The following is a 24,571-nucleotide window of genomic DNA, read 5'->3' as shown; positions in this document are numbered from 1 at the left end:
CTGACAACCTGGGCGATCCAGGGACATTGACAACCTGGACGATCCAGGGACGCTGACCACCCGGGCGATCCCGGGACCCTGACAACCCGGGCGATCCAAGGACCCTGACAACCTGGGCGATCCAGGGACACTGACAACCTGGGCGATCCAGGGACACTGACAACCTGGGCGATCCAGGGACATTGACAACCTGGGCGATCCAGGGACACAGACACTTAAACGAAGACAGAACCTGAGCGATCCAGGGACGCTGGCCACCTGGGCGATCCAGGGACGCTGACCACCTGGGCGATCCAGGGACGCTGACCACCTGGGCGATCCAGGGACGCTGACCACCTGGGCGATCCAGGGACGCTGACCACCTGGGCGATCCAGGGACGCTGACCACCTGGGTGATCCAGGGACGCTGACAACCTGGGTGATCCAGGGACGCTGACCACCTGGGCGATCCAAGGACGCTGACCACCTGGGCGATCCAGGGACGCTGACAACCTGGGCGATCCAGGGACGCTGACAACCTGGGCGATCCAGGGACACTGACAACCTGGGCGATCCAGGGACACTGACAACCTGGGCGATCCAGGGACACTGACAACCTGGGCGATCCAGGGACACTGACAACCTGGGCGATCCAGGGACACTGACAACCTGGGCGATCAAGGGACACTGACAACCTGGGCGATCCAGGGACACTGACAACCTGGGCGATCCAGGGACATTGACAACCTGGACGATCCAGGGACGCTGACCACCCGGGCGATCCCGGGACCCTGACAACCCGGGCGATCCAAGGACCCTGACAACCTGGGCGATCCAGGGACACTGACAACCTGGGCGATCCAGGGACACTGACAACCTGGGCGATCCAGGGACATTGACAACCTGGGCGATCCAGGGACACAGACACTTAAACAAAGACAGAACCTGAGCGATCCAGGGACGCTGGCCACCTGGGCGATCCAGGGACGCTGACCACCTGGGCGATCCAGGGACGCTGACCACCTGGGCGATCCAGGGACGCTGACCACCTGGGCGATCCAGGGACGCTGACCACCTGGGCGATCCAGGGACGCTGACCACCTGGGCGATCCAGGGACGCTGACCACCTGGGCGATCCAGGGACGCTGACAACCTGGGCGATCCAGGGACGCTGACAACCTGGGCGATCCAGGGACGCTGAAAACCTGGGCGATCCAGGGACGCTGACAACCTGGGCGATCCAGGGACACTGACAACCTGGGCGATCCAGGGACACTGACAACCTGGGCGATCCAGGGACACTGACAACCTGGGCGATCCAGGGACGCTGACAACCTGGGCGATCCAGGGACATTGACAACCTGGACGATCCAGGGACGCTGACCACCCGGGCGATCCCGGGACCCTGACAACCCGGGCGATCCAAGGACCCTGACAACCTGGGCGATCCAGGGACACTGACAACCTGGGCGATCCAGGGACATTGACAACTTGGGCGATCCAGGGACACAGACACTTAAACAAAGACAGAACCTGAGCGATCCAGGGACGCTGGCCACCTGGGCGATCCAGGGACGCTGACCACCTGGGCGATCCAGGGACGCTGACCACCTGGGCGATCCAGGGACACTGACAACCTGGGCGATCCAGGGACACTGACAACCTGGGCGATCCAGGGACACTGACAACCTGGGCGATCCAGGGACACTGACAATCCAGGGACGCTGACAACCTGGGTGATCCAGGGACGCTGACAACCTGGGCGATACAGGGACCCTGACAACCTGGGCGATCCAGGGACACTGACAACCTGAGTGATCCAAAGACCCTGACAACCTGGGTGATCCAGGAAAAACTGACAACCTGGGCGATCCAGGGACACTGACAACCTGGGCGATCCAGGGACACTGACAACCTGGGCGATCCAGGGACATTGACAACCTGGGCGATCCAGGGACACAGACACTTAAACAAAGACAGAACCTGAGCGATCCAGGGACGCTGGCCACCTGGGCGATCCAGGGACGCTGACCACCTGGGCGATCCAGGGACGCTGACCACCTGGGCGATCCAGGGACGCTGACCACCTGGGCGATCCAGGGACGCTGACCACCTGGGCGATCCAGGGACGCTGACCACCTGGGCGATCCAGGGACGCTGACCACCTGGGCGATCCAGGGACGCTGACAACCTGGGCGATCCAGGGACGCTGACAACCTGGGCGATCCAGGGACGCTGAAAACCTGGGCGATCCAGGGACGCTGACAACCTGGGCGATCCAGGGACACTGACAACCTGGGCGATCCAGGGACACTGACAACCTGGGCGATCCAGGGACACTGACAACCTGGGCGATCCAGGGACGCTGACAACCTGGGCGATCCAGGGACATTGACAACCTGGACGATCCAGGGACGCTGACCACCCGGGCGATCCCGGGACCCTGACAACCCGGGCGATCCAAGGACCCTGACAACCTGGGCGATCCAGGGACACTGACAACCTGGGCGATCCAGGGACATTGACAACTTGGGCGATCCAGGGACACAGACACTTAAACAAAGACAGAACCTGAGCGATCCAGGGACGCTGGCCACCTGGGCGATCCAGGGACGCTGACCACCTGGGCGATCCAGGGACGCTGACCACCTGGGCGATCCAGGGACACTGACAACCTGGGCGATCCAGGGACACTGACAACCTGGGCGATCCAGGGACACTGACAACCTGGGCGATCCAGGGACACTGACAATCCAGGGACGCTGACAACCTGGGTGATCCAGGGACGCTGACAACCTGGGCGATACAGGGACCCTGACAACCTGGGCGATCCAGGGACACTGACAACCTGAGTGATCCAAAGACCCTGACAACCTGGGTAATCCAGGAAAAACTGACAACCTGGGCGATCCAGGGACACTGACAACCTGGGCGATCCAGGGACGCTGACAACCTGGGCGATCCAGGGACGCTGACAACCTGGGCGATCCAGGGACACTGACAACCTGGGCGATCCAGGGACACTGACAACCTGGGCGATCCAGGGACACTGACAACCTGGGCGATCCAGGGACACTGACAACCTGGGCGATCCAGGGACACTGACAACCTGGGCGATCCAGGGACACTGACAACCTGGGCGATCCAGGGACACTGACAACCTGGGCGATCCAGGGACACTGACAACCTGGGCAATCCAGGGACACTGACAACCTGGGCGATCCAGGGACATTGACAACCTGGACGATCCAGGGACGCTGACCACCCGGGCGATCCCGGGACCCTGACAACCCGGGCGATCCAAGGACCCTGACAACCTGGGCGATCCAGGGACACTGAGAACCTGGGCGATCCAGGGACACTGACAACCTGGGCGATCCAGGGACATTGACAACCTGGGCGATCCAGGGACACAGACACTTAAACAAAGACAGAACCTGAGCGATCCAGGGACGCTGGCCACCTGGGCGATCCAGGGACGCTGACCACCTGGGCGATCCAGGGACACTGACAACCTGGGCGATCCAGGGACACTGACAACCTGGGCGATCCAGGGACACTGACAACCTGGGCGATCCAGGGACACTGACAATCCAGGGACGCTGACAACCTGGGTGATCCAGGGACGCTGACCACCTGGGCGATCCAGGGATGCTGACAACCTGGGCGATACAGGGACCCTGACAACCTGGGCGATCCAGGGACACTGACAACCTGAGTGATCCAAAGACCCTGACAACCTGGGTGATCCAGGAAAAACTGACAACCTGGGCGATCCAGGGACCCTGACAACCTGGGTGATCCAGGAAAAACTGACAACCTGGGCGATCCAGAAAAAAACATTGACAACCTGGGCGATCCGGGAGGCACTGAGATCCCGGGAGGGCCAGGGGACCCCGGCCATACGTACAGACCAGGAGAGAGAAGCAGATTTGAACCAGAAAACGAAAAACCACTGTTTTCTGAGACCGTAGAGTGAAAACACGTAAATCGCTAATTCTGGTATTGTGAAGCAAGGCAGATAAACTTAAAATTAAACGTACAGAGCCCCAAATAATTTGGCAGGGGACCCAAAACTGCGCCCCCCCCTGAAAGCGGGAGGGCAACCTGCATCCCAAAACCAGAATTAATAGATATGCAAGATAGCATGGATATATGTGAAAACAACCTATGACACCATTTTTTAACATGATAGGCTCTCATGCTGAGCCGGCATGTGACCGGCAGTTCCCTGAGTGGAACGCCGCTCCCCCAAACCTGCCGCCCGCACTCGTGCGAGCGCAACATGCTGGGGGGAGCGGCAATCAAGCGTGCCCCAGCAAGGGGCAGGAAACCAGGTCGGGTGCGAGACGCAGCTAGAACGGAGCCAGCTGAGCCTCGATCACCCGGCAGGCTGGCGTGCTGCGATCCGGATGTCGGCGGAGCGTGAGGGCAGGATACCGGAAGCGATTCGGGTCGGAAGAGGAGGAGATCGAAACCGCAAATGGTGCGTGCGGCTCGGGCGCCCCAGGAGACAGGAGCAGAGTGAGACAGAAAACAAAGCAACACTGTAATGCGCTGTGAAGCACATGAAGCACATGTGCTGACAGAGGGAGACGGCTGAAACCCACAGTGAGGGAACCTTGCAACAGGTGAACCTAAAACCGCATGAGCATATGACCCTAGCAATCTGGCAGAGGGTATAACTGAAAAACTGTGCCCCCCCCCTAAATCAAACAAGACCCCCACTTGCATCGCAGCCACAGGGCAGAGTGCTTGTATGGCTCTGCTTATCCCCTTACCAGCCTGCTAAAAGTGAAGACCAGAAAGCCTGTCACCACGTCCCATGTTAAAAGAAATTGCATACTGACCCAGCATGTGACAGAGGCAGACAACTTAACTGTGATGCCGCTCCCCAGACCCCGCCGCCTGTACCTTGGGGTAGATGCGCGAGCGGTTTATGCTGGGGGAGAGCGGCGTCTGCACCCTATACCACCGGGTGCCAGAATCCAGGCCGGGCGTGAGGCTCAGCTAGAGCGGAGCCAGCTGAGCCCCGATTACCTGGTAGGCTGACGTGCGGCAATCCGGACACCCGTAGCGCGCGTGCGCAGAAAAAACAGGAAGCCAAAACGACATGAAGAGGAAGGAGCGCGATACCGCCAAGTAATGCGTGAGGCTCGGGCGCCTGGCTGAGCGGCAGGTAGGGGGATAAATAGCCAGACGCCCCTCCCACAAATGCAGGCTGTTAACAGCCTTATTATAAAACGATATAAATGTGGTATCACTAATCGTACTGACCTACAGAGTGAGGTAGTCATGTAATTTTGAGTGAACGCTATGAAAACAAAACCCCCCAAAAATTCGGAATTGTGTTTTTTTTCAGTTTCACCCAACAAGGAATTTTATTTCTCATTTTCCAATACACGATATGGTAAATTAAATGGTGCCATTTAAAATACAACTTGTTCCTCCACAAAAATAAGCCCCCATAATGCTATGTGAAAGAAAAATTAGGTTATTTATTGAACATGGAAGGCGGGGAGGAAAATATGAAAATTGGAAGATGATAATTGCCTGGTCCATAAGGGGTTAATTAAAAAGTGAGATTTATGAAGTGTCTTTGTAAGCTGATTATCACTTAATTCCGCATGAAACTAATTAACCTTTAAGTACCCTTAAAAATACTAATTAAATCAATATCCTATCAATACTTCCTATTATTTCTTCATACAGTTCCAAGAACTTAAACTGTGATCTCCATCTGATGACGACATGAAATGCATTATCTGCAGCAAAACAAATCAGGAGGTAACGTTGTGTTCTAGGGATTATAGAAACTGAGACAACAGCCAAAGAGAAGTATTTTCCATTGTATACAATGCATTACTAATGGAATGAGTCAGGTTTTCCACATGGAGGTCATGCCAATGTTTATTAGCATATCTTGGGCAGTGTCTCGGGGTTAATTAAAAAATCCTTTTTGGTAACTGTGTCCAGGATCTTAGCAGATTTTTTAGATATTTCCTATAATGTATACATGAATAGTTATTGTTTAGATACCAGGCTATTGTTTATAGTGGGCTCATATGGAGTACAAAGCATTTTGTTTTTACATATAATGGGTTTTCCAGGTCATCAAAGTTTGAACAGTGAAGGACTGATCTCCAGGCCCACACCACTCAGCAGACTGGAGATCCATGGTGTTTGCCGCTTCATTGCTTACATAGGCACTGTAGCTTATTCATATTGTCTGTGCCTAGTACTGCTATTCTTCCCATTTAGTCTGCTCAAATTGATGGGGACAACTGCGGTACCCTGCGTAGTCACATTTAATGAGCTGCTGTGCATGTGTAAACAATACAGTGAGGTTGGACCACCAGAAATCAAATATTGATGGCTTATCTTAAGTATAGGCCATGACCTGCATATCCCTATCCTCTGTCCGTGTCTGTCTGTTTTGTTCATGGTACTCCAATAGACAAGTCTCTGTCCTTCCAGAGACTACATCTGTGCCTACTTGGATTAGTTTACAAGAAGAAGGCATGGCTAGGAAAGCCAACGTAAGAGTCCACATGTAGTCTGAGATCTAGTGATCAAAAATTTACTTATTAAAGGTTGTTCATTGATATTCTCTTTTTATTTTCATGACCAGTCATGTTAGGTGGACGTCCAATGAATGCAAATGATGGTAACAGCCCTGTGACCACACTCATATTTTACTGAAGTTCCATTACTATTGAAGCTTCCATTTATCTGGTTAATCGGCATTTATACCAGGGTGTACTTGGCCTCTGTAAAAGGACCCTTACCGTCCAACCAGATTCTTTGCCTCATTAGTCTTTGGTAATGTTAGGTCTGTGGTCCATGCTAGCCTCCCTCTTGTTCCTTGCTGGCACAGACACTGTTCCACTCACCATGCCATCGCTGGTGTCCTCTTGATGCTGCTGCCTGATCATCCCTTAGGTCAGTGCGCACGCTCCAAAATCCTTCCACAGCCAATGGCTGAAGGTCCATAGGTATTTAAAGAAACCTCTCCAGGCAGAGGGTGTCTGAGCTCTTGGTTCCCTGCTGACCAGCAAAGTTGTTTGATAGTCTGATGCCATTGCGATTTACCTGTGTTTATTCTGCATTATTTCCTGCCTGTGTTCCTGTCGTGCTCCAAGTCCTGTTCTCATCCTGCCTATGTGCGCCTACACTTTCAAGTCCAAGTTCAGTTTCTATTTAAGTTAACCCAGTCTGTCTTATCTGTCTGTTAAGTTCCCAGCCATATGGCAAACCGGTTAGCTGGCACAGTGGGTTCCATTCGCTGATCCATAACAGGTAAGATTTTACTGCACAACTCTATCTCCGTTACCGATCAGATGGCATAAAACCTTTGATTCTTTATGCAAAGAAGCCAATAAGTCTTGGAAAATCTGTTCACATATGAAGCCGTGAGATTAACAATGTCTACTGGTTATAACAATAATATTCCACAAGTCTCTCAGCAGAAATCTTGCACCAGATTACAAGGGTACGCCCACATGAAGTGGCTGTGCTGTACTTGGGGGTACCACGTGAGCGGCCATTAACAATGAAAAACAGAAGAAACAATGCGGTTGTATTTAGTTAATCGGATGTAGCGGTGACTCGTACATCAGCGTTTTACTTGGCAGCAGCTGGCTGCATGGCACGTGGCAGCAGGCAGCTGCATCCGAAATGCAGCATGGCAGCTCCACGAGGTCATACCTTAAGAGTGTGTTGCTTGTTTCCAGCAATGTATATGGATGTACAGTGCACATAATTAATTATATGTATGCAATCAGTTTGTATACTGGGCTGTATACTATTCTGAACTGCATTTGAATTAGAAAGTGGACACCCTCCATCTTCCAAGGAACTTGCTACGTGATCACAGAGTATCTGAAAGCTGGACCCTGCAATCATCAGTTGTCACTAGGGGAAATGTAGTACTGTATGCCATGCATTTAAAATATAGGTGATTTATGAATGTTGGGGACCCATTGCTTTTAAAGATGATTTTGGGAGGAGTGGCAGGGCACATGCTTGAATCTCTCCTCCTTGAGGAGTCTGAAGCCACGTCTTGTGACTAAGTAATACATGTTCTTCATTGGATAACCCCTTTAAGTCAAATGGGGGTCTGAGAGCTGCACATTTCAAATGTTCTGTGCCTTGACTAATAGAGGTGGCCCTAAATATGGTGGTTTCTGTGAGTGGACTGTTCTAAATTTCTAATGACTATGGGACCATTTGACACCTATTCATACCATAAATATTTCCGATAGGTTACGCTATAGACATTATTTGATTTACTTTGTAACAGTAGATGGTTATGGTCACTTTATACTATTCTATTAATGTTAACTGCCAAGGAATTGTAGATATAATTGAATTGGAAAAACAACAACCTATTCTATATTAAAATGGAATGTAGACTTTAGAAACGGAAAATCATCTGGAATTCTGTGTTCAATCTTTGTCAAAGAACTTACTGTTAATGTGCCAAAAAGAGCGTCTCCTGTGTCGTTAGTTTCATACAGTTTTATTATTATATGATATGTGTTTCCTACTTATATATTGCTAGAATACTAGACTTTTGCTAAGGATACTCCATAAAGTAAAAAAAGAATCATCGGTATATTCTTGGAAAAGTGGGTGACAACCAATACAGCTTTCTCAAGGATTTTTGCCTAGCTTTCCCTGCGTAATTATGTAATGTTAAGGTATATATATTTTTTTTTTACCTAAATATACAATATATATACAGTACAGAACAAAAGTTTGGACACACCTTCTCATTCAAAGAGTTTTCTTTATTTTCATGACTATGAAGGCATCAAAACTATGAATTAACACATGTGGAATTATATACATAACAAAAAAGTGTGAAACAGAAAACATGTCATATTCCAGGTTCTTCAAAGTAGCCACCTTTTGCTTTGATTACTGCTTTGCACACTCTTGGCATTCTCTTGATGAGCTTCAAGAGGTAGTCACCTGAAATGGTCTTCCAACAGTCTTGAAGGAGTTCCCAGAGATGCTTAGCACTTGTTGGCCCTTTTGCCTTCACTCTGCGGTCCAGCTCACCCCAAACCCTCTCGATTGGGTTCAGGTCCGGTGACTGTGGAGGCCAGGTCATCTGGCGCAGCAGCCCATCATTCTCCTTCATGGTTAAATAGCCCTTACTTTCAAAGTTTTCCCAATTTTTCGGACTGACTGACCTTCATTTCTTAAAGTAATGATAGCCACTAGTTTTTCTTTATTTAGCTGCTTTTTTCTTGCCATAATACAAATTCTAACAGTCTATTCAGTAGGACTATCAGCTGTGTATCCACCTGACTTCTCCACAACGCAACTGATGGTCCCAACCCCATTTATAAGGCAAGAAATCCTACTTATTAAACCTGACAGGGCACACCTGCGAAGTGAAAACCATTTCAGGTGACTACCTCTTGAAGCTCATCAAGAGAATGCCAAGAATGCAAAGCAGTAATCAAAGCAAAAGGTGGCTACTTTGAAGAACCTAGAATATGACATATTTTCAGTTGTTTCACACTTTTTTGTTATGTATATAATTCCACATGTGTTAATTCCTAGTTTTGATGCCTTCAGTGAGAATCTACAATTTTCATAGTCATAAAATAAAGAAAACTCTTTGAATGAGAAGGTGTGTCCAAACTTTTGGTCTGTACTGTATATATATCTCAAAGTAAATCAATGTGTTCGCCTCAAAATCTGTAGCATAAATTGGCTCTGATGTAAGAATTAAGTAATTGGACAGGTATTATTTACAAAAGAGGCTGCACAAATGATAGGGATGACAAGGGTTTGGGACCAAGAGTGAAAGGAATAGGCAGTGATCAAGCGAAACCACCATCTATATACTTTAGAAGGGAGAGCTAAATGCAATCAGCTTCAGGTCCCGTTAATCAGTAAACTGTGGTTCTACATAGGGGAAGTGGATATGCCATGTTATACACCATTATCCCAAATTTCCAGGGATACTAGCATTAACTTCCTTATTACCTTATTCACTAGGAATGCTGGCATTAAACTCTTCACTTTATTACACTACCCATTCATTAAATATTTGCCCCTAATCCTCAGGAGATGCACCCATAGGGCAGATAATGATGGCGGTGACATGATTTACCCACACCTCCACTTTCTGTGCTGTCCCTAGATGGATTCATATCTGTGCATGCATTAAACAGTAAATTAACATATCTGGCACTTATAACCCCTTTAATTATATAGTCACCCTTAGTTCTCAAGAAACTCATGATATTGGGCCCCAAGCTCAATACCTTCAGAGGTGGTTACCACAGATGGCATCTTAGTGGCCATAAAGAACTTCCAGTTTGCTTGACACTACAGGTTAGACTAATGAAAGTGCCAAAGTTTTGCACAGGGATGCAAAACTTTGTTGTGTCAAAAAGTCGAGAAAATCTGTAGACTGATGGGATCTTAAAACATATTCCAGCCTGAAGCATTACTATCTATTGGATAGGTGATAAATGCGAGACCCCCACTGATCCCTGCAAGACTTCAGCTAAAAGTAGTTTTAATGGGGTGGCCTTTCAAGCCCATGCCCTGCCCCTGAAATCAGTCTATAGAACTGATGAAAACAGACGAGGACTGAGACTGGTGGGGGTCCCAGTAGTAAGACTCCCAATGATCTGACATTTATCAACCATTCAGTGTATAGGTGATAAATACTTTAGGCTGGGATGACCCTTTCATTGTAATTACATTGATATTGTCCCATATATTAAAATCCTTTCTGTTTTTGTATAACTAAAAGGTCAGAACCGTATGAAACAGCTGGAAATGTCCATGGCTCAAGTTTATATTCCTATCTAATTGGCAATTCTTATTAAAAGTTTTGTGTGCTGAAGTAATTCACACAGGAAATAATGTCATGCGCCTTAGTGATGGCATATGGTTTTCGGCTTCGATTGAACTACAGCTGTTTTTAAAGTCCCTGAATATAAAAAAATAACCACTTTTATCAGAAAATAAATAAGCAGCATCCACAGTATGTGTCCAGTAAAGAGAATACACTTCCACATTAGATGGTTTGTTCTCCTTTAGTCTAAAGTCTAATGTGACGTGGAATTTTGGGTCCCTACACACACACACATATTGTGTCCCCAGCCCTATATGAGGGTGATTCATGGACCCAAACAAGTTGATGCCCATTGGTGATCACTACCCCTATGATTATTACCCCTGCTCCTAACCCTATAATAAATCTCATACCGAGTTAAGTCAAGAGGTTGTTTTGTTTATATGACAACATCTTAAATTTTTGGCTTCCCTGAGACAAGATGATCTAGACATATTGTAGCTGCTGCATGCAAGGGGAGTCAGAGCATAACAGGGTCCAGGATCCTTTTGCCTGATAAAATGTTGGGGTCCCTGAAAGAAACCTTCGGGTACTAATGGTTTCCATCAACAATGGAAACCAAAGTACAGATGTGAAGGAACCCTAATTTGTTTCATCCCTGCCCAGCTGTATCCATACATTTTGAATCCTTTAATGATTGGCAGCTGACCACTGGTCCACAGCTTCCTCTCCTGTGTAGACAGGATGTCAGTCTCTCTTGGGAGGCTGACTTCCTGTGAACTAGATTACATCAACATCTACTGTATGAAATCCTTCCTGGCTGCTCTCAGACATATCCACCCCCTCACCAAATAACGTCTTTCTTGTTCCTTCATGGGTCCAACATACATAGAGGATTGGCACTATGTCCCACCCTATCACAAGCAGGAGGCAGGAACACAAGCTGAAACTGCATCACATAGAATACACAAAGACTCTGCCGTAAGAGTTAGGGGACAGATGTTATATGCCAATTATCTATCACTTGATGCCCAATCATTGGGTGTGGAACCACTGTGTCAGCCAACCAGTTTGACTTTGGGATAAACCTAACGGCATTATCCTGGCAGTACCATGGTGTTCACTGTTTAATCCCACCAGGCTGCTAACTCTTGGAGTAGTCCCGGTAAGGTTTACAGCTGAACCAGGGAAGTCAGAGACACTAATATGGGGCACCGAGGGATCAGTCAAAACTCGTAGTCAGAAACAGGCCAAGGTCAGGAGAGGCAGAATTTGTGCAGATTTGTGACACAAGTTCGAAAGTCAGTGCAGTTCAGCTTCACAGATCGGGTCAGGCGGCAGAGGGCCAGAGCAGATTTTAGCACCTTTCCAGGATCTAGCAAGCTAGTAAACCTATTGGTTAGGCAGTGAGGGAGACAAATAGCACAGCATATATAGCAGAGCTGATTAACACAGAAGCAGCTATGCACTGAACCAAAGGAGTGTTAACTATTGCAATACTGCAGAATGAGGTGAGGTTCAATGCAGAATATTTCCAATTGACACACAGGACACAGGTTCCTGGGTAGGTTGCTGAAGTGCTGGAACTGCGACAGACACAGGGTAAGTAGAGTGGTGCCTGTGCCCATCTGAAGTAATGGGGCAGCACCAGGCATGGGCCACCGATGTAACACAGAGGCAAAGAACCTCTACATTATTCATTAATAATGGCCTATGGTGCACTATATAATTCTGAGCTACATTTTCTATGACCTTTAAATTTGTTGTGTGGGGCAACAGAAGTGATGTCTGCTCAGAGCACACATCTTGCTTAATGAGGTTGTCCAGCTTAGGAGCAGGTAACAAAAGTAGTCAGAAGTTGTGCCCCATTTACAAAAAAACACTCATCTGTCCACAGTCCCACAATTCCAGTACCACTGCCCTATTCCTGGCTGCTTCTGGCTTGCGCCCTTGACTGCTGCAGGAAATCACTGGCCTCAGCATTCTGTAGGGGGCAGTATTAATAATTAGGGCATTCTAGAAGGGAATTAATATTGGTGGGACCTTGAGGAGCACTATTACTATGGGGGGCACTCATTTTTCTTCAGGATAGTATTTGTGGGTACTGGGGAGCGCAGCAAGCAGCAGTATAAAACTGTTGGGAATCCAGGTTGGGGTATGATGATAGAAGTGAGGAACCTAAGATGTCTGTGTGTCACACTCTGCAGAGACGAGACACGGCTGAAAGAAGTTGGCCGGACTGAATGGAGAAGATGATGACAAAGAAGATCTAAATCAGAGGAGACGTCAGCTGGGAGGCACTGGATGTGAGAGGTACGTGCTGCTGTATAGCAAATACAGCACAATGCAGTGTGCGGGAAGGGGGGTAGACTTAGAGAATTGGGCAATATGGTAATGGTAGTCTTGTATCCATGGTATGCTTGTTAATTAGTGTTCTAAGTACTACTGCAATTGCTCATCCCCATAAAGATTCATTGTTTGCAGGCAGCAGAATGCTGTTTAGACAGCACAATACGATAATTTAGGTGTCCTCATAAATTAATGTTTCACCTACTGAACAAGCATATGAACTCTCATCCCCGATAATCTGCCCAACAATTGCATAGCGTAGACCTGTCGGTAGACTTAGCTGTCGGAATTGCTGCTGAGCCAATTTGCTGTGGGATACCAGATATGATATAGAACAAACCTATTAGATGCTCAAATGGGGAGGACAGATTGCTAGATAAGCGTCTGAAGGAAAAGGGAAGGATTAGAAGATAACAGATTCCAATTAGGTGATGTACCCACAATAGTTAAACAAAAATGGGGATGGGGAACCCCATAATAGAATATATTGATTATTAGGTTTAACTATATCTAAAAAGTGTTAGGAGGCCAGACATAGATAAGGCCAGCAGGAAAAATAAAAATGAGAGTAATGCTGAGTTTACACCGCCAGGCAGATTATCAGGGGCGAATGTTTACACGAATGCTAGTTCCCGATAATGTGCTTATGTCTAACGGTGCAGAAGATTATCCAATGAATGAACGAAACGCACATTCATTGCTTGAAACAATCTTTCATGTGGACTCCTAAATTATCATTTCTGGGCAGTAGATGGTGCTGTCTACAATATTTTGCTGCCCAGAAACAATGTATCTGCATGATCTGTATGTGGCTGCTCGTCAGAGGGTGTAAATCCAGTATAAGGGTATAGGAGCCACCCTAAGGGAATATAGTTACATTAGAACAGATACAATAAATATGTGGCTAATATACACTCACCTAAAGAATTATTAGGAACACCATACTAATACGGTGTTGGACCCCCTTTTGGCTTCAGAACTGCCTTAATTCTACGTGGCATTGATTCAACAAGGTGCTGATAGCATTCTTTAGAAATGTTGGCCCATATTGATAGGATAGCATCTTGCAGTTGATGGAGATTTGAGGGATGCACATCCAGGGCACGAAGCTCCCGTTCTACCACATCCCAAAGATGCTCTATTGGGTTGAGATCTGGTGACTGTGGGGGCCATTTTAGTACAGTGAACTTATTTTCATGTTCAAGAAACCAATGAAATGATTCGAGCTTTGTGACATGGTGCATTATCCTGCTGGAAGTAGCCATCAGAGGATGGGTACATGGTGGTCATGAAGGATGGCCAAATTTGGACTCTACCATTTGAATGTCTCAACAGAAATCGAGACTCATCAGACCAGGCAACATTTTTCCAGTCTTCAACAGTCCAATTTTGGTGAGCTTCTGCAAATTGTAGCCTCTTTTTCCTATTTGTAATGGAGATGAGTGGTACCCGGTGGGGTCTTCTGCTGTTGTAGCCCATCCGCCTCAAGGTTGTGCGTGTTGTGGCTTCACAAATGCTTTGATGCCTACCTCGGTTGTAACAAGTGGTTATTTCAGTCAACGTTGCTCTTCTATCAGCTTGAATCAGTCGGCCCATTCTCCTCTGACCTCTAGCATCAACAAGGCATTTTGGACCACAGGACTGCCGCATACTGGATGTTTTTCCCTTTTCACACCATTCTTTGTAAACCCTAGAAATGGTTGTGAGTGAAAATCCCAGTAACTGAGCAGATTGTGAAATACTCAGACCGGCCCGTCTGGCACCAACAACCATGCCACGCTCAAAATTGCTTAAATCACCTTTCTTTCCTATTCTGACATTCAGTTTGGAGTTCAGGAGATTGTCTTGACCAGGACCACAACCCTACATGCATTATAGCAACGGCCATGTGATTGGTTGACTAGATAATCGCATTAATGAGAAATAGATACCCCCTAGAGGGAATTAGAGACTTAATTGAGGTATTGATGAGTGGGCACACCTAACTGCGCATAGTTCCCAGCTTACAGTATATATCTTCGTGAGTCCAATCCAGCTGTCAATTTAAATAACCAGTTTTTCAGTGAATAGGTTTTCTTGATTTTACTTACTTACCTCTCTGTGATATGTGTATCACATGTGTTTGTCACATTCTAGTGACGTGCTGTTCAAGCACATGTAACTGTCAGTGGTAATGGGCCCAAGCCACTTCCGGTCTACCCAGGAATGATAAAACAGAAGATAGGTACAGCTATTTTTCCCCCATGGTGCACACTTTCTGACCATTGGGATTGTCAGCTCCTAGGCCAGACAACCCATTAAAAGAAGCAGTTGTCAACTGAAAACCCCATGGTTGACTGATATTGAGCATATTCCACCTCATGCTTCAGTATGAAAATAATTAATTTTAAATAAATTTGGAGGAATAACATAAAACCCATGGGAGAGATCGCCTGGGATTGCATGTGAACAGAGGTTCAATGACATCAACAAGTCAAGCAGTCAAGTTAGAAGATGCTGACTCAAATGGTTTTGGTAATTATCCAATCAACCTAACGGCTTAATCATTTCCTGGCTGCAAGTCTTAATGAAGACTTCTCCATAAGATTTCTATAAAATCTGGCCCTCTAGATTAATATTTTAGCATAACATGCCCAGAGGAGTCAATATCTTCATGTCTTGACTTCTTTAATGTACAGAACACATTTTACTTAAAAGGTACTGTAGCTGTTGTGCACCATAGAGATCTTCCCTGGAATGAATAGTGCGTGTGTGCCCTGGGGAAATAACACTGGCCAAGGAATTTGCTCTGCCAGGAAACAAAACTGAGTGTAATAGATCTTACAGCTGGTCTCTGCTGGAACATTATCTAATGCACTAGGCAGACGCCATGCTGGCCAAACTTGCTTATTTTCATTCTGTGGATTCCAATGAATGTGGTCACTTTATAGTTCAGGAGACATTTAAGGTTCCACTGCACTCAATAGAAGTCTTCACAATGAATCAAAAGTGATTCGGTAATAATATCCTACTTTCTAGAGTAACTTAAAGGAACAAAACTGATGCTTAGGGGAGGTGCAAGACTCAAGGAATTGAAGAACACCAGAATGCCTGTGTCATGCATCGTGCCTTCAGCCTGTATGATTGACATTAGCACCTTATCGGAGTGTTTCTGTAATTAAGCATGATATATTAAGGAGAATACCTGTGTGGTTTTTTTTTGCATTTGGAAATCTTATTTTAATATATAAAATCTTGCACTGAGTCAGTGTCATGGTTTCCATTAAAAAAGATGGAGTCATGGTGTCTGTTGCATTCACATTAGATGTACCGGTATCTTGGTCAAACATGCCAGTTTTGGCAGGATTGACTGACGATCTAATATTGGGGGACAGAAGGTAGAGAATATTGGATTTCAAAATACCAAATTCTTTTGTTCTTAAAAGGGTTATCCAGGGAGCCTCTGAAATAAAAAAAAAAGCTTCCAGTCCCTACACTGCAGTGTTAGTAACTGTCCCATAACATTTTTAGCATTATTCTATGCATAAATTATCTCCTAAGTTACCTTAGTGCTAGGCCTCTTGTTGCTCTCCCAAAATTGTGGGTTAGAAGCAGGACTTTCATGGTCTTCCCAGCACCCTTCTGCCTCCCCTGCCATGCTGTGTCTCCTCCCTAATACACCACAATATCGTTTTGGATCCGACCTAATGATACAAGATCCCAGTGTGACTTGGGATCATGTGACTATTAGCAGCGGTCATCAGATGTCAGTACTGAGCCCCTTTAGGTGATGTAAGTGATGACAATCTGACATGAATGGGTGGGGAGTTGCAGCCTGCGGTCCTTTCAGTCATGTGATATGGGTCCTGTCATCACATTGCAGAAAGAAGCAATGCAACTTCTGCTATCATGTGGCCTCAGTATGTAGTGGAAGAATGGGGTATACTTGCTGATTGTAACAGCGGCTGCTGTATGCCGCTGTTCCCCCGCTTATCGCCGCTGTCCTGGGTGCCACGCTCAGCGGTAAACTGTGGCCCGTGTTTCCCATTTCACCGCTGCGGTCCTGGGCTCTGTCTCTGTAGGTGTTATTGCTTCTGAGGGTTCTGCTCCACAGCTTCCACTCAGCCCTGGACACAGCTTGAGTTCGGCTGGTTTCGTGCTACACTGCTCTAAGGGCGGAGCGCATCACTCCCTGGGCTGTCTGGGTTAGGTCAGGTGACCTCGCTGACCAACTCTGGCTCTCCTGCATATATTTAAGTGGCTCAGCCCCCTTCCCAGATGCCTCAGTGTCAAGGTCCTGGTATTTGTTGGCTCCTGATACTCTTGTGTGCTCCTGATCTATACTTCGTTCCTGGACTCTGCTTATTGTCTGATCCCTGCCTGCTTTCTTTGACTCTACTATTGGCGACCCGTATTGCCTGACCTGTACCTGTGCCGCCTACCCTGACCTATTGCCTGTCTGACCACTTCTCTGCCTCATCCTTTCGTCCTGCACAGTTGCTCCTGGTAACGTCTCTGCCCGTCTGACTACCCTTGTGCTTCTAGTACCTACTCAGGTATCTCCTGGTCTGCCCGGACCAGCTGCCACTGACTCGGGGATTGCTCTGGAATAGCCCCTGGCAACTACCCTGACGGCTCAAGTCTAATCTCACCACCAGAGGCTCTAGCGAAAACCAGGTAGTTGCTTAGACACGCCCCTCCAAAGTATAGCCAGTCAGTGGCACAGTGGGTTCACATCCACTGTTCTGTGACACTGATAACATTCTAGAAGAGGAAGAAGATTTTTGGCTCCCCAGATAACCCATTTTAAGGCAATAAATCAGGCGGTCAGTTTTTCACAACACATGCAAGTGTATGGGGTATCTGGAGAGATAGCTTGCGCCCTCCTTTTTCTCAGGGTGTCTTTGTTCCCCATCTGGGTCCCTTCCTGTCACCGCCAGTTCTGTGAGAAGGTCTGGCAGACGTTCTTCTCTACCTCTTGTATGACGTTCTTTGTTTTGGTTTCACTTTGTCATATCCTTTCCTTCTGCCAGGTGTCACTTATTTAGACTAATTGTCTTCCTTTATATTCCCTCCCATACTGCCTTACTTTGTGGCTTATACTACTTCCTGGATGAAGTGTTCGCTCCTGGAGGCTGCTGCTGCTGTTTGCTCAAGATAAGTCTTTTCCTTTATTGTGTTTCCTTGCTGGCTTGATTCTAGGTGACCCTGACTCCGTCCGTATTAAGTGCAGGGAGCCGGTAGTCATGTCCCCTCACTATTATAGGGTTTTCAGGTGTCACACAGTCTTAGGTACGTGAGCATGCAATCGTCTACCATTGAGACCCTTGCATGTGCATAGCAGTCAAGGAGAGCTCTTAGGGTTTTATAGGGCTCACCTATATGCTCCTTAGTTTGGGATCAAGCCAGTCGGTTGCTTATTTATTAGTTCCAGCTATCTGTAACTTCATCCGTGACATAATAAACCGCCATAACCGTCTTAAGCATGGATTCGGTTACAGCCTTGATTGACCGCATGCAAGCTCTTTCGCTGGAGGTAGCAGATCTCCGTAAAACTGTGTCTCAGTTTCAGGTAACCGGTTCTGCTGGCGTTCATGGAGTTTGTTCCGAGCCTAAGATCTCGCTTCCGGATACGTTCTGCGGGGGTAGTGAGAATTTTATTCGCTTTAGAGAGGCTTGCAAACTCAATTTTCGCCTACTTCCCCATTCCTCTGGTGATTAGGAGCAGAGGGTAGGGATCAGCATCTCGCTGCTCAGGGATAACGCTCAGTCTTGGGCCTTACCGCTGCCGGTGGGGGCATGGCCCTTCCGATCGGTGGATGAAATTTTTGTAGCCCTGGGGCAGATATATGATGACCCGGATCGTATTGCTCTGGCTGAATCTAAACTGCGTCTTTTATGCCAGGGTAAATAGTTTGCAGAGATATATTGTTCTGAATTTCGGAGATGGGCAGCTGATACTGGTTGGAATGATGCTGCACTCTGAAGTCAATTTTGCCATGGTCTTTCGGAAAGATTGAAAGATGCATTTGCTTTTCATGAGAGACCAGTGTCGTTAGAGTCTGCCATGTCTCTAGCTGTTTGTATTGACAGGCGTCTCAGAGAGAGAGAGAAGACTACTCTTTCCTGTCATATTCAGCCCAAGGACAGTGGGGCTGTCTCATTCAGTGCGCAGGGGTCTCAGTCTGTCTCAATCCCCTCTGAGGAGGAGGCCATGCAGCGGGGTTTGCTTGCCTCTGATAGTAGAGGATTCAGCTCTCAGAGGAGGGTTTGTTTCTGTTGTGGGGGTATAAATCATTTGGCTAATGCTTTCCCCTCTAGGAGATTCATGGAGTTTTCTGAGGGTAATAAAAAAGAAAAAAGAAAAGAAAAAACACTCTAAAAACTTTCCATTTGCTACTATTGGCAAGGTTGATGCGGAAATTTAAGGTTTGCCGTTTGCTTGTTGATCCCGTTTTCTCCTACCTGCCAGGGTGGCGCTAGACAGCAAGAACATTGTTTGTGAGATTTTTGTAGATAGTGGAGCAGCTGTCAATCTCATTGATAATCAATTTGCAACAACGCATGGTTTCCAGGTATGCACTTTGGAAAAGGATATACCTGTTTCTGCTAACGATTCCGCTCCACTTTCTCAAAGATCGTTAAAGGGCATAGTTCACAATATCCGTTTGGCTGTGGGTGACGCTTATGTCAAAGATATGTCATGTTTCGTCTTAAGTGGATTACCTACTCCTCTAGTTTTGGGGCTACCCTGGCTCACTAAACATAACCCCACCATTGATTGTAAAGCAAGGCAAATAAATGGCTGGAGTGAGTTTTGCAGAGAGAATTGCCTCACGGCGTCTCTTTCAGAGGTTTCTACCAAGACTGTGCCATCTTTTCTCTCTGAATTTTCGGATGTGTTTTCTGAGAGTGGTGTCCAGGAGTTGCCCCCTCACCGGGAGTACGACTGCCCTATTAATTTCATACCAGGCGCCAAGCTGCCAAAATCACGATTATACAATCTCTCCCAACCTGAAAGAGTCGCTATGCGTACTTATATCTCTGAGAGCCTGCGAAAGGGACACATCCGACCCTCGAAGTCACCTGTTGCCGCTGGGGTTTTTTTTGTTAAGAAAAAAGATGCTTCTTTAAAGGGGTATTCTCATCTTAATGATCACTGTTAAATCTGTTAATGATTTAACAGCGATCATTTTTGTAAATATATCTAATAACAAATTCCCACCCCTTAGAAGAAAATAAACCTATACTTAACTGACTGTTGTCTTCCGTCTCCCCTGGTTACGGCCACCGGTATACTCAGGAATCGCGGTGGCCGTGCGTGCGCAGACGACTTCTTCTCTTCTCCCAGCCGGCCGCGCGCTGTACTGAATGCGCACGCCGAGGCCGCGCATGCGCTATGGTGATTTCTTCCTGGCCAGTATAGTATACTTGCCAGGAAGAAGTCACCAGGGTGCATGCACGGCCTTGGCGTGCGCATTCAGTACAGCGCGCGGCCCGGCCGGGAGAAGACATCAATCAAGATGGAGCCCGCCCCCTGCCGAGTGCCGAAACCAGGAAGTGGACGGCGCGCCGGGAGCAGGTATGTTGTCTGGATTTCAGGGAGCTAAACCGTATCATGATTCGTGACCCATATCTACTTCCTCTGGATAAATCTCACTTTTTAAAGTGTTTTACAAAATGATAAGTGCAAGCAACTTACATATGAACCATAGTCCACAGCGAGAGTCTGTAGAGCCCAAGGTAGTCCGAGGCCAATAAGGATATCAAATACATTGCTTCCGATGGATGCGGTTTTTGGGTTTTGCCAATTATTAGAGAAAGTTCATTTTTAATTATTCCTCTGGTGTTAAGCCACTCACTGATATGACTAAAAAGGGGGTGGCTTTTTCCTCGTGGTCGGTAGATGCGCTTAAAGCCATTTCTAGTATTAAAGAGTGTTTTGCTTCCGCTCCCATTTTGGTACAACCTGATGTCTCTCTACCTTTTATTGTTGAGGTGGATGCTTCTGAGGTGGGTGCGGTCTTATCTCAGGGTCCCTCTCCTGCCAAATGGTGACCGTGTGCCTTTTTCTCAAGGAAACTCTCCTCTGCAGAGAGAAATTACAATGTGGGAGATAGGGAGTTGTTGGCCATCAAATTATCTTTTGAGGAATGGCGCCATTGGTTAGAGGGAGCCAGACACCCTATTACCGTGTTTACCGACCATAAGAATCTGGCCTACTTGGAATCGGCCAAGCGTCTGAACCCGAGACAGGCCAGATGGTCTTAGTTCTTTTCTAGGTTTAATTTTGTTGTTACGTTCTGCCCTGGGCTTAAAAATGTGAAGGCGGATGCCTTGTCACGTTGTTTTCCGGGAGGGGGGAAACTTTGAAGACCCGGGTCCCATTTTGGCTGAAGGGGTGGTCGTCTCTGCTCTTTATCCTGATTTGGAGGCAGAGGTTCAGGCAGCCCAGGCAGAGGCTCCTGATCTTTGTCCTCCTGGGAGGTTGTTTGTGCCTCTCGCTTTACGACACAAGGTTTTTAAGGAGCACCACGATACTGTCCTTGCTGGGCACCCGGGGAGTAGAGCCACAGTGGATCTCATTGCTCGGAGATTCTGGTGGCCGGATCTTTGTAAGGCTGTTGAGGGTTTTGTGGCAGCCTGCAAGACCTGCACTCGTGCCAAGGTCCCTCATTCACGGCCATCGGGTTCTCTCCTCCCATTACCCATTCCTTCCCGTCCTTGGACGCATCTGTCCATTGACTTCATTACGGACCTGCCTCGTTCCTCGGGGAAGACTGTGATTCTGGTGGTAGTGGACCGTTTTAGCAAAATGGCGCATTTCATTCCCTTTTAAGCATGCATGGGATAGGCATAAGGCCATCCTTCATATAAAATAGGGCCAAGGGCTATCCATAGTATTTAGTATATTGGGCAGACTAGATGGGCCAAATGGTTCTTATCTGCCGACACATTCTATGTTTCTATGTTTCCTGGGTTACCCAATGCTAAGACGCTGGCGCAAGCGTTTGTTGATCACATTGTTAAATTGCATGGCATTGCTTCAGACATAGTTTCTGATAGGGGCACGCAATTTGTTTCTAGATTCTGGAAGGCCTTCTGTTCTCGCTTGGGGGTTCGGTTGTTGTTCTCTTCTGCTTTTCACCCACAGTCGAATGGTCAGACCGAACGCGTCAATCAGAATCTGGAGACATATCTGCTGCGCTGTTTTGTGGAGGAGAATCAGGAGGATTAGTGTTCTTTTTTGTCCGTTGCTGGGTTTGCTTTAAATAACCGTCGCCAGGAGTCCTCTGATAAGTCAACATTTTTTGGTGCATATGGGTTTCATCCGCAGTTTGGGACATTCTTCTGGTTTACATGATGAGGAGAGATTTTCTTTGTCTTTGTCATTTATTTGGCAAAAGATTCAGGGTAATCTGAAGAGGATGAGTGAGAGATATAAGCGTGTGGCGGATAAGAGACGTGTGCCTTGTCCGGACCTGAATGTGGGTGATCTGGTGTGGTTGTCTACAAAGAATATCAAACTGAAGGTTCCCTCCTGAAAGTTGGGTCCTAAGTTTATTGGGTCCGTCATCAATCCCACTGCCTTCCGTCTTGATCTTCCTCAGACTTGGAAATCCATAATGTTTTTCACAAGTCCCTATTAAAACCTTATGTCCAACCGACTGTACCCTCCACTTTGCCTCCTCCTCCGATTTTTGTTGATGTAATCTTGAATTTCAGGTTTCTAGGATTGTGGATTCTTGCATTATCCGTGGTTCTCTTCAGTACCTCGATCATTGGGAGGGTTATGGTCCTAAGGAGAGGATGTGGGTCCCAGTGGCAGACATTAAGGCCACTCGTCTCATCAGGGCTTTCCATAGGTCTCATCCTGAGAAGGTGGGCTCTGAGTGTCCGGGGTCTACCCGTAGAGGGAGGGGTACTGTCACCACCAGTTCTGTGAGAAGGTCTGGCAGACGTTCTTCTCTACCTTTTGTATGATGTTGTATGATGTTCTTTGTTTTGGTTTCACTTTGTCATCTCCTTTCCTTCTGCCAGGTGTCACTTATTTAGACTAATCATCTTCCTTTATATTCCCTCCCATACTGCCTCACTTTGCGGTTTATACTACTTCCTGGATGAAGTGTTTACTGCTGGAGGCTGCTGCTGCTGTTTGCTCAAGATAAGTCTGTTCCTTTATTGTGTTTCCTTGCTGGCTTGATTCTAGGTGACCCTGACTCCGTCCGTATTAAGTGCAGGGAGCCGGTGGTCGTGTCCCCTCACTATTATAAGGTTTTCAGGTGTCACACAGTCTTAGGTACGTGGGCATGCAATTGTCTACCATTGAGACCCTTGCATGTGCATAGCAGTCAGGGGGAGCTCTTAGGGTTTTATAGGGCTCACCTATATGCTCCTTAGTTTGGGATCAAGCCAGTCGGTCGTTTATTTATAAGTTCCAGCTATCTGCAACTTCATCTGTGACACTTCCACCACCTCCATGGCTTTTTCTATCTTCTATCTACCTCTCTTTCTATCCCTGCCTTTTTTTTTATTGCCAGTAGAGCTCCTTATGATGCTTTTCTTTTCTGCTAATCAAAAAAGATGTCCCACTGGTTCGGTCTACAAAAGCTCTCTTTACTCTGATGTGTTGTATATGGTATTAATGCACTTTTCTTATTTTCAATTTACTCTGCTAAAAATAAAACAACGGAATTACCCAACAGAAAAATACTTTGTTTCATGATCTCATAGCTAATACTAGTTTTCCATTTATCATTGTTACATATAGTTACATGCGTTGGCTCCTACTAGATATACCCAAAAGAAGAAGAATCTCTAAATATGATTGCACTTAAAACAAGTGCTCTATTACGCTGATCTCCCTAAATCAAGGATGATCCCTTCAGGATTTGTAGTCTTACAGGAGGGGCTACAGTCTAATGAATCAGGGTTGAACACAGTACAGCTCCTCAATCTCTGGGATTTACTGGCATCACATTTAGCATCATGTTAATCTCTTGAAACATAAATACATGACATTTGCCATCTAATAAATGTTATGCTGACTTCATATTTGGATAAATTTCACTTTTTGAAGTGTTTTACAAAATGATAAGTGCAAGCAACTTACATATGAACCATAGTCCACAGCGAGAGTCTGTAGAGCCCAAGGGAGTCCGAGGCCAATAAGGATATCAAATACATTGCTTCCGATGGAGTTGGATACAGCCATATCTCCCATACCTGTGAGAAGAAAAATATTCAGCTGAGATATGTGTGAAGGCAGTTTGCCTGGATTTGTGGGAGGGGCTGAGGTCCGCCTCCAGCCTATTTAGGGCACCCCCTTACCTGGCTCCTGCACCATCCGAGGTCTGAGCTTTGAGGGAGGAAGTCGCTTGTGGAGCTACTGGAGAGTTACCTGCGAGTTGCTGAGTCTTGGAAGTTTGCGTCACT

General features: G+C 47.0%; 1 protein-coding gene across 2 annotated transcripts in view; it reads right to left on the bottom strand.

The window, feature by feature from the left end:
- The window catches only part of SLC24A3 (solute carrier family 24 member 3), a 436,240-nt gene that overhangs the window by 7,948 nt on the left and 403,721 nt on the right, over window positions 1-24,571 (bottom strand). For both annotated transcript variants that reach the window (XM_044291617.1, XM_044291618.1), the window contains exon 15: window positions 24,249-24,361. In XM_044291617.1, the coding sequence (XP_044147552.1) occupies window positions 24,249-24,361 (113 nt within the window). The remainder of the gene's footprint in view (window positions 1-24,248; window positions 24,362-24,571) is intronic.

This window comes from Bufo gargarizans, chromosome 4, assembly GCF_014858855.1.
Source record: "Bufo gargarizans isolate SCDJY-AF-19 chromosome 4, ASM1485885v1, whole genome shotgun sequence".
NCBI lineage: Eukaryota > Metazoa > Chordata > Amphibia > Anura > Bufonidae > Bufo > Bufo gargarizans.
This window is presented reverse-complemented; position numbering and strand designations above follow the sequence as displayed.